The following is a 21856-nucleotide window of genomic DNA, read 5'->3' as shown; positions in this document are numbered from 1 at the left end:
ATGGAACTCTTCTTATTTAAGTGTCTCTTGCCTTCTCTTACCTAATGATACTGTTTTGTTTGTTTTTTGTTTTTTGCCTCTTATTTGCAATTTGGTTTATTTTTTATTTTGAATTAATAAAAATGCAATCATTAAAAAATGTTGAAACCATGTGGTGTGTTCACTGAGGTTTCAAGTGTGATTCAACTGTTCTTTAGATGCTATAGTCATCAGTCTAATAATGGATTTGATATAGCACAGCTTTTTCCCCTGTGAAATAATTTGGCTTTTCTGTTATTCTAATAGCCTCATTTATTTCTGTGTAAATAGAAACGAGTCGTCAATGCTGTGTTGATCATTTTCTTATAGTTTGATCTGCTGATTTTGTGCTGTGTTTTGTAAATAGGTCGGTCTAGAATCACAAATCAAAACCTACAGAGTGACATATAAGACTGCACTTAGTGTACATTGCCTGCCCCTCTTGGTGCTATGAGCAAGCTTCATTCATTTTTGAGTGGTAAAGATGAACCTGATGACTTGCACAGCCTAGGGTTGGTATACAATTTGCGGTTCGCTGCCCAGTACACATTACATTACTCTGGGTCTGGTGCATTGTCTGTTTTTGTGTTCCATTATTTTGTGCACTTCAGCGGTTTCTACCATTCTGGCCACCTTCTGACTGTTTTGTGTCGCAAGCAAGATGAGTACACTGAGGAACACTGTTTCTAAACAACTAGAACCTTGGACCCTAAGTGCTCTCCGTCTTCAGTTCTCATGTAACCTAGGATTCTTTGTAGTCTGAAGATATCAGTCCAGGCAGTCTTTGATGCAGAATACCTAGTTGTGTTCTTCAGACCTCTTCAAAAATTTTGTCAGCGAGACATGCTTGTTCTATTTTATGAAGCGGAAGAATTCGAAGCAATTGTTTTTGGGAAGAAAACTAGAGTAACAGTTAGTTTTTTATGTTTTTGGGCATATGGAAATACACTCACCTAAAGGATTATTAGGAACACCTGTTAAATTTCTCATTAATGCAATTATCTAATCAACCAATCACATGGCAGTTGCTTCAATGCATTTGGGGGTGTGGTCCTGGTCAAGACAATCTCCTGAACTCCAAACTGAATGTCAGAATGGGAAAGAAAGGTGATTTAAGCAATTTTGAGCGTGGCATGGTTGTTGGTGCCAGACGGTCTGAGTATTTCAAAATCTGCTCAGTTACTGGGATTTTCACGCACAACCATTTCTAGGGTTTACAAAGAATGGTGTGAAAAGGGAAAAACATCCATTATGCGGCAGTCCTGTGGGTGAAAATACCTTGTTGATGCTAGAGGTCAGAGGAGAATGGGCCGACTGATTCAAACTGATAGAAGAGCAACTTTGACTGAAATAACCACTCGTTACAACCGAGGTATGCAGCAAAGCATTTGTGAAGCCACAACACGCACAACCTTGAGGCGGATGGGCTACAACAGCAAAAGACCCCACCGGGTACCACTCATCTCCACTAAAAACAGGAAAAGAGGCTACAATTTGCACGAGCTCACCAAAATTGGACAGTTGAAGACTGGAAGAATGTTGCCTGGTCTGATGAGTCTCGATTTCTGTTGAGACATTCAGATGGTAGAGTCAGAATTTGGCGTAAACAGAATGAGAACATGAATCCATCATGCCTTGTTACCACTGTGCAGGCTGGTGGTAGTGGTGTAATGGTGTAGGGGCTGTTTTCTTGGCACACTTTAGGCCCCTTAGTGCCAATTGGGCATCGTTTAAATGCCACGGCCTACCTGAGCATTGTTTCTGACCATGTCCATCCCCTTATGACCACCATGTACCCATCCTCTGATGGCTACTTCCAGCAGGATAATGCACCATGTCACAAAGCTCGAATCATTTCAAATTGGTTTCTTGAACATGACATTGAGTTCACTGTACTGAAATGGCCCCCACAGTCACCAGATCTCAACCCAATAGAGCATCTTTGGGATGTGGTGGAACAGGAGCTTCGTTCCCTGGATGTGCATCCCACAAATCTCCATCAACTGCAAGATGCTATCCTAACAATATGGGCCAACATTTCTGAAGAATGCTTTCAGCACCTTGTTGAATCAATGCCACGTAGAATTAAGGCAGTTCTGAAGGCGAAAGGGGGTCAAACACAGTATTAGTATGGTGTTCCTAATAATCCTTTAGGTGAGTATACAGTCACAAATTACACTCAAATTATAATTTGTATTCATTTGTTCATCAAATATTAACAGAAATGCATTTTCATTGTACATAAAAAATAAACACACCCCAAGCTGCAATAGCTGTTGTTGCCCTCTTTGGCTGAAATTATTTAATGTAGTAGTTTCTTCTCTGTAAGGCTACATCCACTGGGAGTAATGTTTGCCTGTTCTTTCAGAATCAGAAACAGTTTTATTGCCAAGTCTCATAACAAAAAGGGAATTTGTTCTGGCCGTTAGTGCAACAATTTATACAAAGGGAATAAGGGAAACAAAACATAAGAACAGTGGACTGAGCATAAAAATTGTAGACTGTGCATTAATACATTGCTAAAAATAATAAGTATGTGCAAGATTTGGTCCAGTTGAGGGTTGTGTGTGTATGTGGGAAAGAGTTATAGATTTGACCAGTTGGGTGTTGTGTGTGTGTATTTGGGACAGAGTTATAAATTTGTCCAGTTGAGGGTTGTGTGTATGTTGGATATGCAGGATATAGTCAATTTGGCTCCAGAGGCACGTTCATGAGGCCTACTTCTGTAGGAAAGTGTTTTTGTGGCGAGAGGTTTTGGTCCTGATATGTCTCAGCCTTCTGCCAGAAGGGAGAGCTCTGAATAGTTTATTTAAAGGGTGAGAGCGATCAGCCCCAATCATTGCTGCTTGCGTCTGCGTGTGTAGGCCGTGTAGCCAATCACCCTGTACAGAGGTACCAGACGGTGATGGAGGAGGTCAGGATGGACTCGATGATGGCAGTGTAGAAATGCACCATCATTGTCGTTGGCAGGTTGAACATTTTCAGCTGCCGCGGGAAGTACACTCTCTGCTGTTCTTTCTTGGTAAGAGAGGTGATGATCCGCTCCCACTTGAGGTCCTGGGCGATGGTGGTGCCCAGAAAGTGAAAGGACTCCACAGAGTTGACTGTGGAGCCACCCAGGGCAATGGGTGGAATGGCAGCTGGGCTTCTCCTGATGTCCACTATCATCTTCACTCTCTTTAGGGTGTTGAGCTCCAAGTTGTTCTGACTGCACCAGGACACCACCTTTAGGCTGATTTGTCTCCATCAGAGATGACTGGAGATGCAACTGTACAGGGAGAATTGTAGAGGGCTGTGATGGTAATTCCATCGATACCTACTTCCCCCAAGGGCCACATTCTTAAGGAACAAAGGACAGATACTGGTCTGGTTTAGGCAGATAAACAGATGGTCAGAGTACGTAATAATCATTTCTCAAATGTACATTAGTTCAAGAATTTCCGTAATGGGACAGGACACAGTACTGCTTCAATTGTGTCATGATGGAGAGCTTTCTTGCATGCACGGCCTGCTTCAAGTTCTCCCACAGAATTTCAGTATGATTGAGATCTGGGCTGTATGATTGAGATGTGCTGTTATGTAACCTTCATTTTTTTCTTTTTGAGACATTGTTACAGCTTTGTTTGTGTTTTGGATCATTGTTCTGTGGCAAGAGCGGTGTTTGATTCAGATTTTTGATAGATGGCCTCAGTCTCCTCTAGATGTCTCTGATACAATATGGAATTTATTGTTCACTCAATGTCCATTTGGCAGGTCCCAAGGCAGAAAATCAGCCCCAGATCATAATGCTACCGCCCCCATACTTTAAAGTTGATACGATGTTCTTCTGTTCAAATAACGTTTCATTTTAACCAAACACTGTATCTGGCATTGCAGCCAAACAACTCCACATTTGACTTGTCTGTCTAGAGCACATGTTCAAGTTTAAGCCTTTTAGTCTTTAGACCAGGTATTGCTGACATATGTCATTCGTGTCTTGATATTCCTTTTTGTGAGCAGAGGCATCTTCCTTCCTGACTTACCATGTGGGCTTTCTAACTGACTCCTCCACTTTAACCTTTGATTGTGGCATAAGAGGCCTGTAGATCCCTTGATGATTCCCTGGGTTTCCTAGAGACCTCTAGGAGCATCTTTCAGTCAGCTTTTGGATTGAATTTGGTTGGAAGACCTGTCCAATGCATGATGTTACCCTACACTATTGTTAAGACCAAACCAGACCAAGTTCATAATCTTTATGGAAGGCTGCACCCTCCCAAGTTACTCTCTAAAGATTTTCTAATTATTTGCACCTGTTTTGGTGCTCCTGATTCAGATTTTTGCCATTTTATGTAATGTAAAGTTAGGGAAACTTTTACAGAGCCTACTGTGAAGAAGGACAGTGAAGAAGAGTGCTTCGCAAAGGTATTCAAAAGCTGACTAATTCTCTCATGGTGCATTGGATTTGTTTGACCAGTTTGATATTTTACTTTAAATAGGAACACTGGTTTGAATAAACATTTGGAAATATTTGTAAGAAAATAAGGTTGTATTTCAACCCCCACACAATATCGTTTGGTAGACTTACCTTTCATTGTAACAACAAATATTTTGGGGTATGCATGTACCAGCTTTGTACACAGTGTTGCAGTGATTTTGGCCCATTCTACTTGGCAGATTTGCTGCAGTTTCAGGTTGGTTTGGCCCCATTTTAGGCCCCACTTTTCAGTGCCAGAGATTCTGATTTGGATTGATTTCAGGACTTTGACATGGGCACTGTAGGACATTCACCTTTTTGTTCTTGAGCCTCTCTAATACAGATTTTCCCTTGTGCTTGGGATCATTCTCCAATCAAAAGGTGAATTGTACAGGGCCCGGGAGGTGATATTGAATGAGCTATAGAACCAGACCGTTTTAAAAACAGTGAGCGCGTTTTTGAAAACGCATTCTCGTTTTTGAAAATGTACTCTCGTTTTTGAAAACGTGCTCATTTTTTTTTAACTGCCCTCACTGTTTTTAAAACAGTCTGGTTCTATAGCTAGTTTGGAGACAGTCAAAATGAACAGACAAAATGAACATATGGTTAATGGACATTATGGTGTAGTCAAAAAGCTGGCTATTAAACTGTGGAACACCTGATGCCATGTTTTTAGCACCTCATTTGTGGCGTGCAGAAGACCACATTGTTCAACCCGATGATGATGACCTGAAGACATGCAAGCAGGCCTGCAAGTTCCTGAATTCCCATGTGATGAGGAGGTTTTTGATTTATGCACAGTTACTATGGAAGAAACAGGATTGACACACTTGAGTTACACATATTGTTAAGGGACATTCTCTGCCCCCCAGCTGTTTAATTAGGTTTCTGAGCTGTCTCTGTCTCTTTGTTTGCCTGTCTATCTCTACCCTCGCTGCCTGTAAAATGGAGTGCCATATCTGTGCACATCAAATGAACATGGTGACTTGTGTTTTCATCAGTTCATTCAACATCATTATATGTCTGCACTGACACTAATTGGATTGAAAATACAGTGATGCCCCAACTGTATACCAACATACAGTGACAAGAAAAAGTATGTAAATGCTTTGGAATTGCCTTTTCTGCATAAATTGGGTTCTGGAGAGGAGAATACGGCTGATAGTAGAACCTCGGATTCAGGAGGAACAGTGTGGTTTTCGTCCGGGCCGTGGAACACTGGACCAGCTCTATACCCTCTACGGGGTGTTGGAGGGTTCATGGGAGTTTGCCCAACCAGTCCACATGTGTTTTGTGGATTTGGAGAAGGCATTCGACTGTGTCCCTCGCGGCGTCCTGTGGAGGGTGCTTCGGGAATATGGGGTCCTGGGTCCTTTGCTAAGGGCTGTCAGGTCCCTATACGACCGAAGCAGGAACTTGGTCCGCATTGCCGGCAGTAAGTCAGACTTGTTCCCAGTGCATGTTGGACTCCGGCAGGGCTGCCCTTTGTCACCGGTTCTGTTCATAATTTTATTTTTCTATTTCTAGGCGCAGCCAGGGGCCGGAGGGTGTCAGGTTTGGGGACCACACGATTTGGTCTTTGCTCTTTGCGGATGATGTTGTCGTGTTGGCCTCTTCAAACCAGGACCTTCAGCATGCGCTGGGACGGTTTGCAGCCGAGTGTGAAGCGGTGGGGATGAGAATCAGTAGCTCCAAATCCGAGGCCATGGTCCTCAGTCGGAAAAGGGTGGCTTGCCCACTTCAGGTTGGTGGAGAGTGCTTGCCTCAAGTGGAGGAGTTTAAGTATCTAGGGATCTTGTTTACGAGTGAGGGAAGGATGGAACGGGAGATTGACAGACGGATCGGTGCAGCTTCTGCAGTAATGCGGTCGATGTATCGGTCTGTCGTGGTGAAGAAAGAGCTGAGCCTCAAGGCGAAGCTCTCGATTTACCGGTCAATCTACGTTCCTACTCTCACCTATGGTCATGAGCTTTGGGTCATGACCGAAAGGACAAGATCCCGGATACAGGTGGCCGAAATGAGCTTTCTCCGCAGGGTGGCTGGGCGATCCCTTAGAGATAGGGTGAGAAGCTCGGTCACCCGGGAGGAGCTTGGAGTAGAGCCGCTGCTCCTCCACATCGAGAGTGGTCAGCAGAGGTGGCTTGGGCATCTGTTTCGGATGCCTCCGGAACGCCTTCCTGGGAAGGTGTTCCGGTCCCGTCCCACCGGGAGGAGACCCCGGGGAAGACCTAGGACACGCTGGAGGGACTATGTCTCCCGGCTGGCCTGGGAACGCCTCGGTGTCCCCCCGGAAGAGCTGGAGGAAGTGTCTTAGGAGAGGGAAGTCTGGGCATCTCTGCTTAGACTGCTGCCCCCGCAACCCGGCCCCGGATGAAGCGGAAGAAGATGGATGAATGAATGAATGCATAAATTGGTCGTAATTTGATCTGATCTTCATCTTAGTCACAATAATAGACAGTCTGCTTAAACTAATAACACAAATCATTGTAATTTTTTACTGTCTTTATTGAATTAGCATAGGGTTCCTATCATAAGTACAGTGATTTGTTTGTTACTAGTTAAAGCAGACTCTTTTATTGTGCTCATGTCAGAGCAGATGCATGATGATCCTGAATGAACTTATTAAAATATGAGTCTGTAGCCCCTGAAGTACCGGCTCAGTAACGTTACAGCTAGGCAATTGGCTGCTCATCCATCTGAGTCATTTCCTTGAATATCTAATGGGGGGCTGGACTTGGTAGCTCCAATGTTTCTCCAATGACCACTAATGACAACCCGTTATCTGTGGCCTGCGGGGTAGGTCACTTTCTTCCTTGGTATCCATGTTTCTACTGAGGTAACATTAGAACTGGTCAAAGCAAAGTGGCCACTTTAACACTGGTAAGCTCATGTCAGATCCTTGATATAATTGAGCTAAGCAGGACTGTTACATTGTTTTCCTTAAAATGTGTCCTTATTGAGACAATATACCATTAGGTGATGTATTGAGTTTTATATTTGTAGATTTGGATATGTTTGCAATTTTACTTTGATGTCCCTGTGGTGTTTGCAGCAGAGAATACATTATACACACGAACACACACCAATAAAGGTTTGTAAACACCCGAGCCCATAAAGGTCTCAGGACTGTCGTGCCTGACTGCTCTAGTTGTCACAGCCCACCTTTTCCCCCTCTACATTTAATGCACTCAACCTCTCGGTTTTTCCATAGCTTATTCATGGAAAAATGTCTGGACATATACACTGGACCTATACACTAGTGTTTGAATTAATGCCTTTTCGTAGCTTATTCACTAGGCGATTTATTTTATTTTTTCCCAAAAACTCCTCTTGGTGTTAGGTCTTGTGGATCTTTTCATCTGGTTGCCTTTTTACTATCCATTAAGTGTAATTGTTCTGTTTGTACGCTTTTATTTTTTATTTGTACAGTTATGATTACAGACACTCCACCTCCATACACTTTTATTTTGAGTGTAATTAATTTGCAAAAAAAGAGAGAAAAAATATATTAAACAAAGTTAAAGATGAATTTGACAGAATTTTTTAGATACTGCGATAATATCGTTACCATGAATTATTTTGGCCACGATAATCATGTTGTGAAAATCTGATATTGTGACAGCCCTGACCACAAATGTATTTCAAAGCAGCTCCAAGTCTTTTGGGAATTACCCTTTGAAAGTTCATTACACCAACCAATGACAGGCTTGAAGAGTTGAAGGACACACCCTAAGAAAAGCCATTTAGCTTCTTTTCACACACTTAAACCAGGAAGGCACAGACAAGTATGCTCACTAGACTAATAACATGCTGTATAAAATAAATGTTATTATTATCCAGAGAGACAGAAACAATTAGGGTTGTTCGAAATTAGGGTTGTTTTCTGTTATGCAGAAAACAAGGTAATTCCAAAGCATTTACATCCTTTTTTTTTGCCACTGTATGGTATACAGTTGGTGTAACGACTCGTCGTGGTGTAGTGTTGGTTAGGAACCAGGCACAGGCAGTACTCTCGTTCGTGGGTTTTAATACTCAACAAACAAACCAAACACGAACAGAAAACAATACGATTAACCTACAAACAGCGACAATGACAGCAACAACGATCCACAATGTGGGGAGCAGAGGGGAAACATATATACACATACAAACAAGCTAGATTGGGACCTGGTGTGGAAGATTGGAAACATGTGACAGTCCGGGATGTGTTCGTGAGATATGGGAACTTGTGAAAATATGGCACGGTGGCGCTGCTGCTCACCGCACTATGACAGTACCCCCCCCCCCAAAAGGCCCGGCCACCGGCAGCGCAGTACCCCCATCGGCAGAACCGGCTGAAGATCAGGAGCCGGCGGAGGGTGAGGGGCCGGGAGAGCCGACGGAGGGTCGGTGGCCGGCGGAGGGTCAGGGGCCGGGAGAGCCGACGGAGGGTCGGTGGCCGGCGGAGTTCTCCCACTTAAAAAGATGAGAGAGGCCTGTCATTTTCATCATAGGTACACTTCAACTATAAGAGACAAAATGAGAAAGTTAAATCCAGAAAATCACATTGTAGGATTTTTAATGAATTTATTGGTAAATTCCTCTGTAAAATAAGTATTTGGTCACCTACAAACAAGCAAGATTTCTGGCTCTCACAGACCTGTAAATTCTTCTTTAAGAGGCGCTTCTATCCTCCACTCATTACCTGTATTAATGGCACCTGTTTGAACTTGTTATCAGTGTAAAAGATACCTGTCCACAACCTCAAACAGTCACACTCCAAACTCCACTATGGCCAAGACCAAAGAGCTGTCAAAGGACACCAGAAACAAAATTGTAGACCTGCACCAGGCTTGGAAGACTGAATCTGCAAAAGGTAAGCAGCTTGGTGTGAAGAAATCAACAGTGGGAGCAATTATGAGAAAATGGAAGACGTACAAGACCACTGATAATCTCCCTCGATCCGGGGCTCCACGCAAGATCTCACCCCGTGGGGTCAAAATGATCACAAGAACAGTGAGAAAAAATGCCAGAACCACACGTGGGGACCTAGTGAATGACCTGCAGAGAGCTGGGAACAAAGTAACAAAGCCAAAGTAACAAAGCCTGCTTAAGCCAGTACATGTACAGGCCCGTCTGAGGTTTGCTAGAGAGCATTTGGATGGTCCAGAAGAGGATTGGGAGAATGTCATATGGTCAAATTAAACCAAAATAGAACTTTTTGGTAAAAACTCAACTCGTCGTGTTTGGAGGAGAAAGAATGCTGAGTTGCATCCAAAGAACACCATACCTACTGTGAGATCTGCATGGAGGAATGGGCCAAAATACCAGCAACAGTGTGTGAAAACCTTGTGAAGACTTACAGAAAACGTTTGACCTCCACTTTTAAAAACGTGTTCCATAGTTCCATTATTTGTTGTGTGTTATCGCCACCTTCTGGTAGCTAATAGAAAATATTCCCCCATTCGATTTGCCATACTCGAAGCAGTAACAATAACGCTGTTTCTCCTGTTTTGTAAAATATCCAAACTACGTACAAATCATTTTACTGCATTTTAAAATACGATTTAGAAATCAAAAACCGCATCACAGCCGTGACATAGCAAATATGATAAAAGTTTTCTGTCAATTTGAAATAGATTAATCTAACATCGTGTATGAAGAAACTACGATTGTTGTCTATTATGAGTAAAGACGAGTAGGTTTATTCGAGGTGTCTTTTTAACAATTCAATTTTTAACAATCACCTAAATAAAAGAAAAAGGGTATCGTTGTCGGCAGGATTCGAACCTGCGCGGGAAGATCCCAATGGATTTCTAGTCCATCGCCTTAACCACTCGGCCACGACAACTTGTTACCATAAAAGTGTAAAAATAGAACTATAAACAAATCACCGATTGTAATGTCGAATATTTTTTTTTTATTGAGATTTCTGCAGTTTTTTTCAGTAGTTATGTTATTACTTTTTTACTATGAAGTGTTGGTGTTGTAGATAAGGTGACTGATATACGTACAAAAATACAACGGATGACTGCCAATCAGCGATCAGGATTCAAACCATCATGTTTATAGCAGACCGTATCCCACCGGTATGAAATCACATGTATGTTTACTATTATAAATGCATTGGAATAAGAGCCGTCAGGCATCTTAGGACTTTGTGATATTTTACCAATATACCACGGCTAGGCTCCGTGCCCAGGCACTCTAAGATACTTCCTGCTAAGAACATTTCATTGTCGTGGTATATTGGCCATATACCGCGTGTCCTCCAACCATACATGTGTCACAGCTATCAGCCAATCAGCATTCATAATCCTAACCACCCGGGTTATAATTTAAAACCTAATGGTGGTTAGGGTGGTGGACTATAAAAAGCAGGTCAACAACATTCATGAATGCAAGTAAAGTAATTCCCAAGAGGGGAAAATATGGATGAACAGATTTATTGTCCAATATGACATGATAAGTGATAAGCATTTGATGATTTGCAGTTCGATATTATAACCTAATCTGATTGTGAAATTAGCAAAGTAAATGGTCTGATTACACGTTATTATTTGAGATTTGATGGTCATCTTCCAGACCATCAAATCTCAAATAATAACGTGTAATCAGACCATTTACTTCTCTATGCAGTATAGATCAGAATTTTTTTTTAACCTTAATTATTAAAATCACGAAAGAAATACCATGAAAAATAAAGGAGCAAGGTATGCTTTAAATAGCAAATAAATGTCAACACTTAAAAAAGTAAAAATGCGAGAGGCCTAAAAATACAAAGCACGGTGTGATACTTTTCCTACACATAGATTTAAAGGACACTTTTGTTGAAAACATGTATATCTTTAATATTTTTTTGGGGTTGGACAATAGTTGCAAAGTTATATCTTGATTGAACATTGCCTGTCACATCTAGACTCGCTACTGTAGGCGACGAACCGTCACCACGTGACATCAGCACTGGGCCTGCTGTCTGTTTTCAGTAGTCTGAGTCGAAGAGAGGAAGAAAAATGGCGGCCGCGACGGATCCGAAGCAGGCCATCGGCTATTGGCTTTGAGCTTTCTTACTCAAAGAGAGACCGGGGCTTTACGGGACTTCTTCTTTGGAATCTACGCAAGTCAAGCTTTCTGGCGGTACCGGTTTTTCTAGGTTCTGTGGAGACTAAATAAACGCAAAAATTGAAAAAGAAAATAATAGATTTCATATATAATGAGGGGGAGAAGAGGCAGGCCGCCCAAAACCCTGCTGATGCAGGAGCCATCCTCCGGCTCGGAGCGTGGCTTGAGACCCAGGAGGGGGTTGAGGGCAAAGGGTAGAGGTAGTGCTGAAGTCGATTCCGAGAGTCCCAAGAGGGGAAACAATCCTTCAACAAGGGGCAAGAGGAAAGTGGGATCTACGGTATCTCGCGGTAGGGGAAGAGGCAGGGGTGGTGGTGGCGGCAGAGGAAGGGGCAGACGGTCAATCGCTAGGTCTGTGGTTTATGATGATCATGAAAGTGATGAAGATGATGATGCTGTGAGTTTAAGATCTGAGGAGGACGAGCTCATAGAGGAAGAGCCGATAACGGACGAGGAAGAAGAGGCCCTCAATGAGGAGTCAGACCCGCTTGAGGAAATACTAGAGGATGATGATGATGCCAGCTACTGTACTGAGAGCAGCTTTCGGAGTCAGAGCACTCATGGCAGTACTCCTGGTAAAACTGCAATTTTGATGAAGCTGCATTGATCATGTTATAAAACACAATACGATGACAGTGACACGAATTAGAATTTAGCCAGGCTTATTTTAATGTGTTATTTCTAATAGTGCAGGAGACTATTGTTCAAAATGGAGATCATGCACTGTAAAAACAGGCCTAGGTGAAATTCAAAATTGTCGATGGAATGGAAGCTTTGCTGTTAACGTGGTTAGTTATTTTTAGCTACACAGTGCACGATAACCGAATCCTACATTTGTTCTCTGAAACGTCCTTTACCATTAACAGTATTGCGTGAGATACGAAATTGTGTTTGACTGGTTTATATTAGACTTGACAATTAGAATACTGTAGCTAGCTCGGTTGCTGTATAACAGACCTTAGCTAACATTAGAAAGCTAGGCTAACAAGCTGGATCGGCTAGCTAAACCGTTGAAAATTACTTGGATTTATATCGCTTATCAATCAACTAAACTGGCCAACAATAATATTAACATTTCAATGCGCGTAACGTACTATAATAACAGAATAGTAAGTTAAACAACGCCAGAACATGCATAAAGTCTTGCAAGGTAATGTCTACTTAGCAAGTATCATTTAGCTAGCTAACGTTAGCTAGCTAAATACATCTGTCAAATGTGTCAGAAATAGTGAGTATTAATGAACCTGCTTTTGTTGTTTTTTGACATATTTGTACTTATCATATCATCTTCTGAGTTCCAGTATATATGCTAATATGAGAAGTAGCTGACTTCTGCCAGTCACACTGTAGAATTACAGCTAGCTATCTAGTTTTCTACATCAGCTTGAGCTAGCTAATGACAGGACTTCGTACCATGTGGCTCTTTGTTTTGAAAATAGGCGCCCTCAATTTCACATGTTAGAGCTATCTGTGGAGGAGGTTGAAGTAGCAAAGCACAATCATGTTTTGTATGAATAAATACATAAAGCACTGAATAACGTATTCACTTAGGCTGTTAATCATAATGTTTTATCCAAACCTAAAGAACTGTCATTTTCATGTTTCAACACACTATATAAAAGAAAATATTTCATTGTTTCAAATGTGAAAAGTGTTGATATATAAGTATATACGTTTTTTTTTATAACGTTTGTGTTAAATTGTTCTTCATTACAAGTCATTTAATTTTAAAATTCAAATTTAATGTAAGAACATAGCAAATGCAAACTTTTGTAACAATTGCAGTAAAATCTCCTGAAGATTTTTAGTAAACCACATTTTCCAAAAAGTTTAATAACTTCTCCAAATTATGAGAGAAATATGTTTGCTGAAAGAATCTGTTGTCAGCTATGACATTTGATAGAAATCTGTTATAGTTATTGAGTTATTTGGATTTACATCTGCTAGCAACTACATTAATGCAATATTATCCTTCGGTCCCTGATATATATTATGCAAAAATGCACAATGTTTAAATATGTAATTCTCATACTTCAAAACGTTGAACATCACAAATAGGGCTGTGCTAAAGTTAAGGCTAAATTAGTGTTGTGAAAGTTTATATATTTCCCATTTCCAGATTGGACTTTTCTTTTAAAGGTTAAACATTTCTCTTTTACATTGCCGTGGTTAACATTTGTTCACTTTCGTCATCAACTAGATGTTTAAAATGTTTGCATGATTTATGATTGTCATTTTGCTTTATAAAGGTTTTATTTTCTGAATATAATTTCAGTTTCAGTTAGTCATGGATTATGGCCCTTATTGCTCTCTCTCTGTTTTTCTTTTTGTCTGGCAGGGCGCAGAAGGACGCGGGTACACCGCCCACGCTCACCCATCTTTGAGGAAAAAGAGATCCCTCCTCTTGTGCTGCCTAGATCCTCGGAGGACCTCATGGTTCCCAGTGAGGAGCTGCTTAACGTCTCCTCCATCTACGAGGTGCTGCGGAACTTCAGCGCAGTGCTGCGCCTTTCACCCTTCCGCTTCGAGGACTTCTGTGCTGCCCTGGTGAGCCAAGAGCAGTGCACGCTGATGGCGGAGACCCACACAGCTCTGATGAAAGCCATCCTGCGCGAGGAGGATACCTCCAACACCACATTTGGCCCTGCCGACCTTAAGGACAGCGTCAACTCCACCCTCTACTTCATCGACGGCATGACGTGGCCCGAGGTGGTGCGTGCCTACTGCGAGAGCGATCAGGAGTACCATCACGTCCTGCCCTACCAGGAGATCGAGGACTACCCCTTCGGCCCACTGGACAGTAAGATCAAGGTATTGCAGTTCCTGGTCGACCAGTTCCTCACCACGAACATCGCACGCGAGGAGCTGATGTCGGAGGGCGTGGTGCAGTATGATGACCACTGCAGGGTGTGCCACAGGTTAGGGGATCTGCTTTGTTGTGAGACCTGCTCTGCTGTCTACCACCTCGAGTGCGTAAAGCCGCCGCTGGAGGAGGTGCCGGAGGATGAGTGGCAGTGTGAGATCTGTGCGGCGCACAAGGTGCCCGGCGTGGTTGACTGTTTGACGGAGATGCAGAAGAACAAACCCTATATCCGCCAGGAACCCATTGGCTACGATCGCCACCGGAGGAAATACTGGTTCCTGAACCGGCGGATAGTTGTGTAAGTTGCCGTTTTGTTGGTGTCATGAGCTATTTTACAGATGTGAGGAACTGCAAGGCAACAAATTGCAAGGCGTAGGATTATATAGCGCAGCTCTGTTTTTGGTTGTGATAAATGTCATATGTAAATATAGAAATGAATTGTCCCCTACTGGTCATATTTAGTAACGATAGACCACTGAATGTTTAATTGCAAAAACGTTACTGATATAATGTACAGTGTTAGTTTACAGGTCACTGATTAATAAGAATTACAAATGCTTTCCTTTAAAGGAGTTTAGATAGTTTTGTTGAAGTTAAGGCCCCTGCCAACTAGGGCTGACACGTATCAATCAATTGGACAATTGGTTGTTACTGTATGCTCTAGGTCAACCAAGATCTGTGGCCAGGCAGTTCAGCCTCCATCAGTAGGTCAGGCTCTATCAGTGGACGTTCATTGTCCACTTGCACTGACATTTGATAATTGATGACTAATTGACTTGAGTCTGCCATTGTCTTTCAGGTCAAAAAAGTACATTTGTACTGGTGTGGGGCTTCAATTATTTGTGTGGTCTGTCTTCATATAGCAATGCATTAAGGTCAGACATGTTTGTTAAACTGAATGATATTGAATGAAATTCCAATGTTGGAACAAAATTCTTACAAACATTAAGTATAGAATCCTAAGCATATTTTTGTAGATCAATGCAAACACCCACAGGAGTTGATTGAAAAGTTGGGGTAAAATATTACAAATTAAATTTCTGTGAGTCATAATTAATATTTATTTAGGTGGGTAAAGACAGGGGTGTTAAGTCAGATAACTCCAACCATCACATCATTGATTTTAAACCTAACTTATTTTCTCTGTGTAACACCCCTTAGTAAAGCATATTTGAGTACAGTTCTGTACATTGAAGCAGAACATTGTAAAGGAGAACTGGTTATAGTAGAGTATGTTATATTGAGGTGCAATATACCAGATTTTACATTTTAGTAATTTAGCAGACGCTCTAATCCAGGGCCTGGATCTGACAATCATAGTAAATACCCTTTCCTTCAGTGGAGCTATTAGTTGGCAAAGTCAGTGACAGAGAAATCAAAATTAAGTGATTTTTTTTGTTTTCGGGTTGTTAATTAAGATACTCATCAAAGAGGTGGGTTTTTAGCTTCAGAATATTGGCAGGGACTCCGCTGTCCTGGCTTCAAGGGAAAGTTTGTTCCACCATTGAGGTGCAAAGACAGAAGAGTTTCACCTTTGCTGAGTGGGAGATTGGAAGTACCAGATCATGAAGTACCAGATCAGATGGTCTCCTTTATTTTGGTAACATTATTTGACAATACTGTCCTTCAATTAACCATTCTCTAAAGCCGTTCATGAATCGCCTTCCAGACTCTTAATAAAAGCCACTAGGTACTAACTAATGAGGCAATATGAATTCCATGTACAGTATATTACTGTATGTTGCATTGGTGGTAAAAGAGGGGATAGGAAATAGTTTTGCTGGATGTAGCACATAGGGCCCCATGATTTCACATTATGTTTGTAACTAAACTCTCCTGAGTATTTCGTGCAATACGTTCATTACAGCACTGAATAGTTTTTCCACAAAAGTTATCCATTGTACATCATGGTGGGGATGGGGTTGGATGTATAACACAATCCCTCTCCAAAGCTAATAAGCACAAGCAAATTAATAACAATAATATCAAAATAGGCTTCTTTTGTTTTTGTTTTCTAAATTATCTTAAGCTCTAACCATTTCTCAGTGTGCTACACAATATTATTCACCTTAAGTATTATTAAAATAGTGATTGTGTTTTGTTTACTTTTCCCCATAGTTGTTGAGAAAATGTAAACACCACACTTTTATTTTAATGGCAACATATGAAAATCTGCAGTTTTATTGTTGCTGCTAAGTCTCAATGCTTGCATGACATTAATCTATTGTTGCTGATTGTAGCTATTGTGTTGTGACAGCAAGCTAGCTTGCTTCTTACCTTTGGTTGTCGCTCAGATTATGGCTACGTTTATATCAATGTGACTGGCACTTATTCACAGCTCCAACACAAACGTGTGCGTGCACAGACACAGCCAGTTACGTTTCTCTGACCTCACTCACTAGTTTGATACATTGAGTGCAGGACAGTGTTGCTCTGATGCTTGTGCGATAGTAAACTGCTCTCAGCTTGGAAAACAAATTGTATTCCATAAACATATTCTGTTTTCCTGTGGCGGCGCATCACATTTTAGCAGCGGTGGGACACTGCTCTTATTACAATAAGAGGGAAACACTGATGCACTGTGACTCTTCTCTAGTGTGCAGTACTATAAAGTATTGTATAGTGTTCTGCTCTGCTCGCTATACTGAATTTACCTTGCCCGTTATTAGCTCTATTTTCTTGCTGTGCTGTTTTGTATTCTTCATTTAACATTTTGGGGGAACAGGGAGATCTTGCTTGTGTGCATTGTCCTTTTCCTTTTCTCTACTCATCTTACAGAAAGCATACGTGCGGTACCTGAGTTTCCTGATAACGTTTTTGCCACTGATCTAAAAAAATTTTATTGCATAAGTAGGCTATTTGCCCATTTCAGTCAATACTTTGTAGAGACATTTTTGGCAGCCATTACAACCACCAATTTGGATCTTGAAAAAACTTAGCACATCAAGATCCAGCAATCTTTCCCAATTTTATTTGTAAAATTGATGGGAAACTTAGGTGAACAGCAGTTTTCAACTCTTTCCATATATTCTCAATGTGATTGAGATCCTATCTTTGGGCTTCTTTACTGTACGCTACATTTTCTGAGACATATCAAACAAGACACGTGGGTTATTTTTTGTAAACTAGCTGGTATCTATCTCGAGACGCCACCTTCCGAATTAATGTGTGCCACATGTTTAATAGAGCCCCCTCTGAGTTTCTGTAAGCCTGAAGGCAATTCTGTCAGAACTGTATCAAGTTTCTGTGCAGTGCGCATGCACGCTCAGTTTTCCACCGATTGGCCGACAGTCCCAATGTGGCATGTCTAGCTGGTGTAAATTCAAAAACGAAGGAAATTATGCAAATCAAGATACGTCTATCTGGCGTTTTGTTCTCTTTCGTAATGTAAATAAGTCCTTTGACTGGGCCACTAAAGGACATTCACAGATTGTGCCACTCCAGCGTTGTCTTGGCTGTGTACTTTTATTTGTGTGCCTGCATGTAATTATTTCAGAACAATTTGTAGATTAAATTTTTCACTTTAATGTTAAGCATAAGTGGTGAAAACAACTATTTAAATCCATATTTATTTCATTTTGTAACACAATAAAATGTGGAGAAGGGGTAAAAAAAAAAACTTTTGAGAACCACTGTAAGTTCCTATAAACTTTAAATGATGGTACTCGTGGGTGTTTTTAGATGGAGATGCCCAGAAGCTTCCTTGATGTGAAATTGTAATAGATTTCAATAACGACATAATCTGAGGGGCACTTTTCCCTACATGCAGTGGAATAAATCTGACAGGCTGTTTCCCATTGGGATTGCTGGTGGCAGTTTGAGTCATAAGCCGGCATAGTGAGGGTGCTGTGATCTTTAACTGTGCCCTTAGTGAGGGTGCTGTGATCTTTAACTGTGCCCTTAGTGAGGGTGCTGTGATCTTTAACTGTGCCCTTAGTGAGGGTGCAGCTTCTCCGTGTGCTCTTGTAGTCCACCTAAAGAGTTCACTGAACTGCTGCTGAAGTGTCAGCTTTTTGTTTGTGTTTTCCTCCCTATTTGAACATTTTCACATTGCTTGTTATCGGTCGGAATAATGTAATGGGTCCAGACTAACATTTTGCACTGGTTTCACTGATCCTTCCAGTTGCTGTGACCAGTATATGATTTGGTCTCACCCCAATAAGGCTGTTATACATACATTTGAGAGAACCCCATTTGGCATATGTTTGCATTTTAACATTAGATTGGATGTTTAGACGGCTGTCCGTTTCATCTGTGGTCAAACTACTAGCACCGGGACGTAGGCCTCTTTGTGTTGGAGATGCAGTCATGGCTAGACCTAATGGAGCAATGTTAAAGAACATCACTTTTTTCTTGGGGTGGCTTAGCTATTACAATACTACATTTTAGCAAATACCTTTTGCCTTGGCCTGCTTGATCCACACAGCCAATAAGGATTACGTGTGGGACGGTTTTTGACTGTTTACTGACTCTAGATCTTTGAGTCTTTCAGTGAAAAAAAACCCACACCTTTTATTTTTATTTTTTTTAATGTATTTTCTTTTTATAAGATGAGCAGCCACAAAACCAAGACACTAAAGTTACATTGATAAAAAAATAAAAAAATAATAATAAATGGAAGCATATCAGGATGTCTCTGCAACATATGAAAATATTCAATAAAAGGACATTATTTGCATAAAAGAAAAGAACAAATCTTTTGACTGATTTCATTCATATGATCCAGTAAAACCCAGAGCACCATTCTGGACCCACAGCTGGCAAATGAGAAACTGAGAACTCAGTTCATGATTCCATATAAAAGCCCCTCATTCAGATTCAGGCTGCTATTGCTGACATACTTTCAACTCTTACATGTGTGCTTTTTAACGAGTTCTGTTTCTAACTACTTGACAAACTGAAACCGGTAAATGACCAGAGACATGCCGCTCATTTGGCAGAGTATGCGGTACCAGTGATGTGGATTTGATTTACACAGGGGGCTAGTGCAAAAGAAGTCTGAATGTGTTCTTTGCCATGAGTCATTCTAGTTTTGGAGGATCTCTTATCATATTATAACAGCACCTAAGTATTGTTATCACTAGTTAATTAATTGTAAAGGTTATTACAACTGCTAATGTTGACCTGTTATTCCAGTGAGGAGGACGGGGAGCAGGACAAGAAAAACATCTGGTACTACAGCACAAAGGTCCAGCTGGTGGAACTGATTGACTGTCTGGACAAGGAGTACTGGGAGAACGATCTCTGTGCTGTCCTTGAGGAGATGAGGGAGGAGGTGCACACTCACATGGACATCACTGAGGACCTCACCAACAAGGCCCGTGGCAACAACAAGACCTTCCTCACAGCAGCTAACGGTAAGGCTGGAAAGCCTCCTGCTGGAAGTTCTAAATCAGTGGTTTTTTGGTTTTATTTGACAGATGTCCTCAAAGTGCGGTGATTTTCTTCATTCTTGTTCAGTCTGAATCCTCTAGAAATTATTTTGTGCTCAAAACTGTAAATATTTTAAAACCAGATGGCAAGCACACATTTAAGTCTCTTAATAAACTAATTTTTTCTAAATAATTTTAGATGGATCAATGAGTCTTTCTTTACATACAGTCAATCTAAACTTGTAGTTATGCTATCTCTGTTGATTTTGTTATCCACTCTCATTCAGATGTCATATAAAAAATATCCAAATGTTTCTTTCCACCCTATTTTAAATTGTCTGTGGAAATGTATGATTTGTTTCTTATGATTCTAACAGTGAACCTAAAAACGTACAAATATGATTGAGTTTAAACTGCATCTCCTAAGTTACCCAGAATGTTGAACCACTATTAATTTCATTTGTTGTCCTGTATGTAGAGGAGATCCTGGAACGTGTGCAGTCCAAGCAGGAGCGTCCGACGGGGGAGCAGGCAGGAGTGGCAGAGCAGGCAGGAGCTGACGACAGCTCAAATACGAACTCCACCAAGACTGACCGTGAGACCCCCCCAGAGTCCTCTGCACGACCAGACCACGGAGCGCTTAAAGACTCACAGTCCAAAGAGGAGCCCAGCTCACAAGGTAAGACAGGAGCTTCTCTGTGGGTTGTTTTGTTTGTGAAATTCTTTCCAGAGGCCTTTTCCTAAATGTCCTTCAGAGGATTTGTACGTATTAAAATATGTATACGTTTGTACATTTCTGTGCAATACTATTTGAGTAATACACTTCTTTCCAATGCCCATCCAAACCAATGAGGCTGTTGTGTGCTAAAGATCCAGAGTGAGTTTTCCATGTTTCACTGCAGCTAGAGCTCCTGCTGCTGGAAAAGATAGCACCACCATCCATCCTGAGCCCCCTGTGTCTGGCTCATCTACCCAGGACCACACTCTCCCTAAACCTGAATCCCCTAAGCCTGCTGAGGTGTCTCGCTCGGCCCCCTCTGGGAGCGGGGAGAGTGGGGAGGTGCCCATGGAGCCTGAGCAACAGAGGCCAGGTACAAGAGGAAAAAGCCCAGTGGCACACGTCTCTCCTTCCACTCACCTTGCTGTGTCTATGCATGTGTGCAAATGGCTGTTTCAGCATCCTCCACGCTAGCTGCAATTAATGTGATGGGATTGCTGTCACTGGGCTTTGCTTTGGAGTCATTGCTACAGGCTTTTGGCTGCCTCTTCTAGACTAGTTGATCATCTGTTAGTTGGCTACTCCTCAGTTTGGCCATTTGTTGATTTGATTATTTGCTGTCGTGTTTAGAAATAGGGTATTGAATGGGTAAACAATGGTTACGGTCTGCATCTCCGGTTGTCTACTTTTATACATGGATGATTTACAGAGTGAAGGACTGTTGGAATACCTTCCCCCAGTCCTGAGTAATGACCACAGCGTTAGACAGGGCTGTACTCCCCCACTCTATTCATCACTTCAGTATCACTCATTTATCTGACTGAAGCCCATCAGTTGTTGAACGTTCCTTCAGGGGTAACCCTCTTGCTTCAGTCATGCATTTTCCATCATCTCTTAGGCGGTGTGTGTTTTCACACTACATCTGCTAATGCATTGTGCTTTCAAGTGGCGTATTGTGTCAGATCCCATTTGGTTTTCATTGTCTTCTGTTGTGCTCCGCATGCAAGCATGAACAACGATCAGGAGGCTTTTGGGTTATTTTTGAGACGACCTGGTCCCCGGCTCGCATGTTCTGCTTCCTCGCTGTGTTGGTTGTGTGAGATGGACTAGGTGTTCAGGGTATTGTCTGGCCCACGCACTGTGAAAACGTGTTCACAGTTAATGGCGTTTCAGGCGCAGCTAGCCGTATCTGCTCTCACCACGCAGAGTCAGTAACAACTGAAACAGCCTGTTGTTCTCACTCCAATTCATCTGGGAAATTGGCCCCCATTCCTAAAGTGGAAACAAACAGCTGCCTGCCTGAACCTCTTTACCTGAACACTCCATCATAC

The 21856-nt window shown here is 41.7% G+C and overlaps 1 protein-coding gene and 1 non-coding gene across 8 annotated transcripts in view; one reads left to right on the top strand and one right to left on the bottom strand.

Annotated features, from left to right (window-relative positions):
• Positions 1–10219: 10219 nt before the first annotated feature.
• trnas-aga lies at positions 10220–10301 on the bottom strand. Its single transcript has one exon. It is a non-coding gene; the product is annotated as a tRNA-Ser (tRNA).
• Positions 10302–11421: 1120 nt separating this feature from the next.
• Positions 11422–21856, top strand: part of bptf (bromodomain PHD finger transcription factor) — a 29183-nt gene continuing 18748 nt past the window's right edge. For 6 of the 7 annotated variants that reach the window (XM_029123186.2, XM_029123183.2, XM_029123184.2 and 3 more), the window contains exons 1-5: positions 11422–12147; positions 13911–14733; positions 19572–19792; positions 20286–20486; positions 20710–20898. In XM_029123186.2, coding sequence (XP_028979019.2) covers positions 11664–12147; positions 13911–14733; positions 19572–19792; positions 20286–20486; positions 20710–20898 — 1918 coding nt within the window. In that variant the 5' untranslated portion in view covers positions 11422–11663. The remainder of the gene's footprint in view (positions 12148–13910; positions 14734–19571; positions 19793–20285; positions 20487–20709; positions 20899–21856) is intronic. The other variant, XM_029123185.2, reaches the window with a different exon arrangement.

Source organism: Esox lucius, chromosome 11, assembly GCF_011004845.1.
Source record: "Esox lucius isolate fEsoLuc1 chromosome 11, fEsoLuc1.pri, whole genome shotgun sequence".
NCBI lineage: Eukaryota > Metazoa > Chordata > Actinopteri > Esociformes > Esocidae > Esox > Esox lucius.
This window is presented reverse-complemented; position numbering and strand designations above follow the sequence as displayed.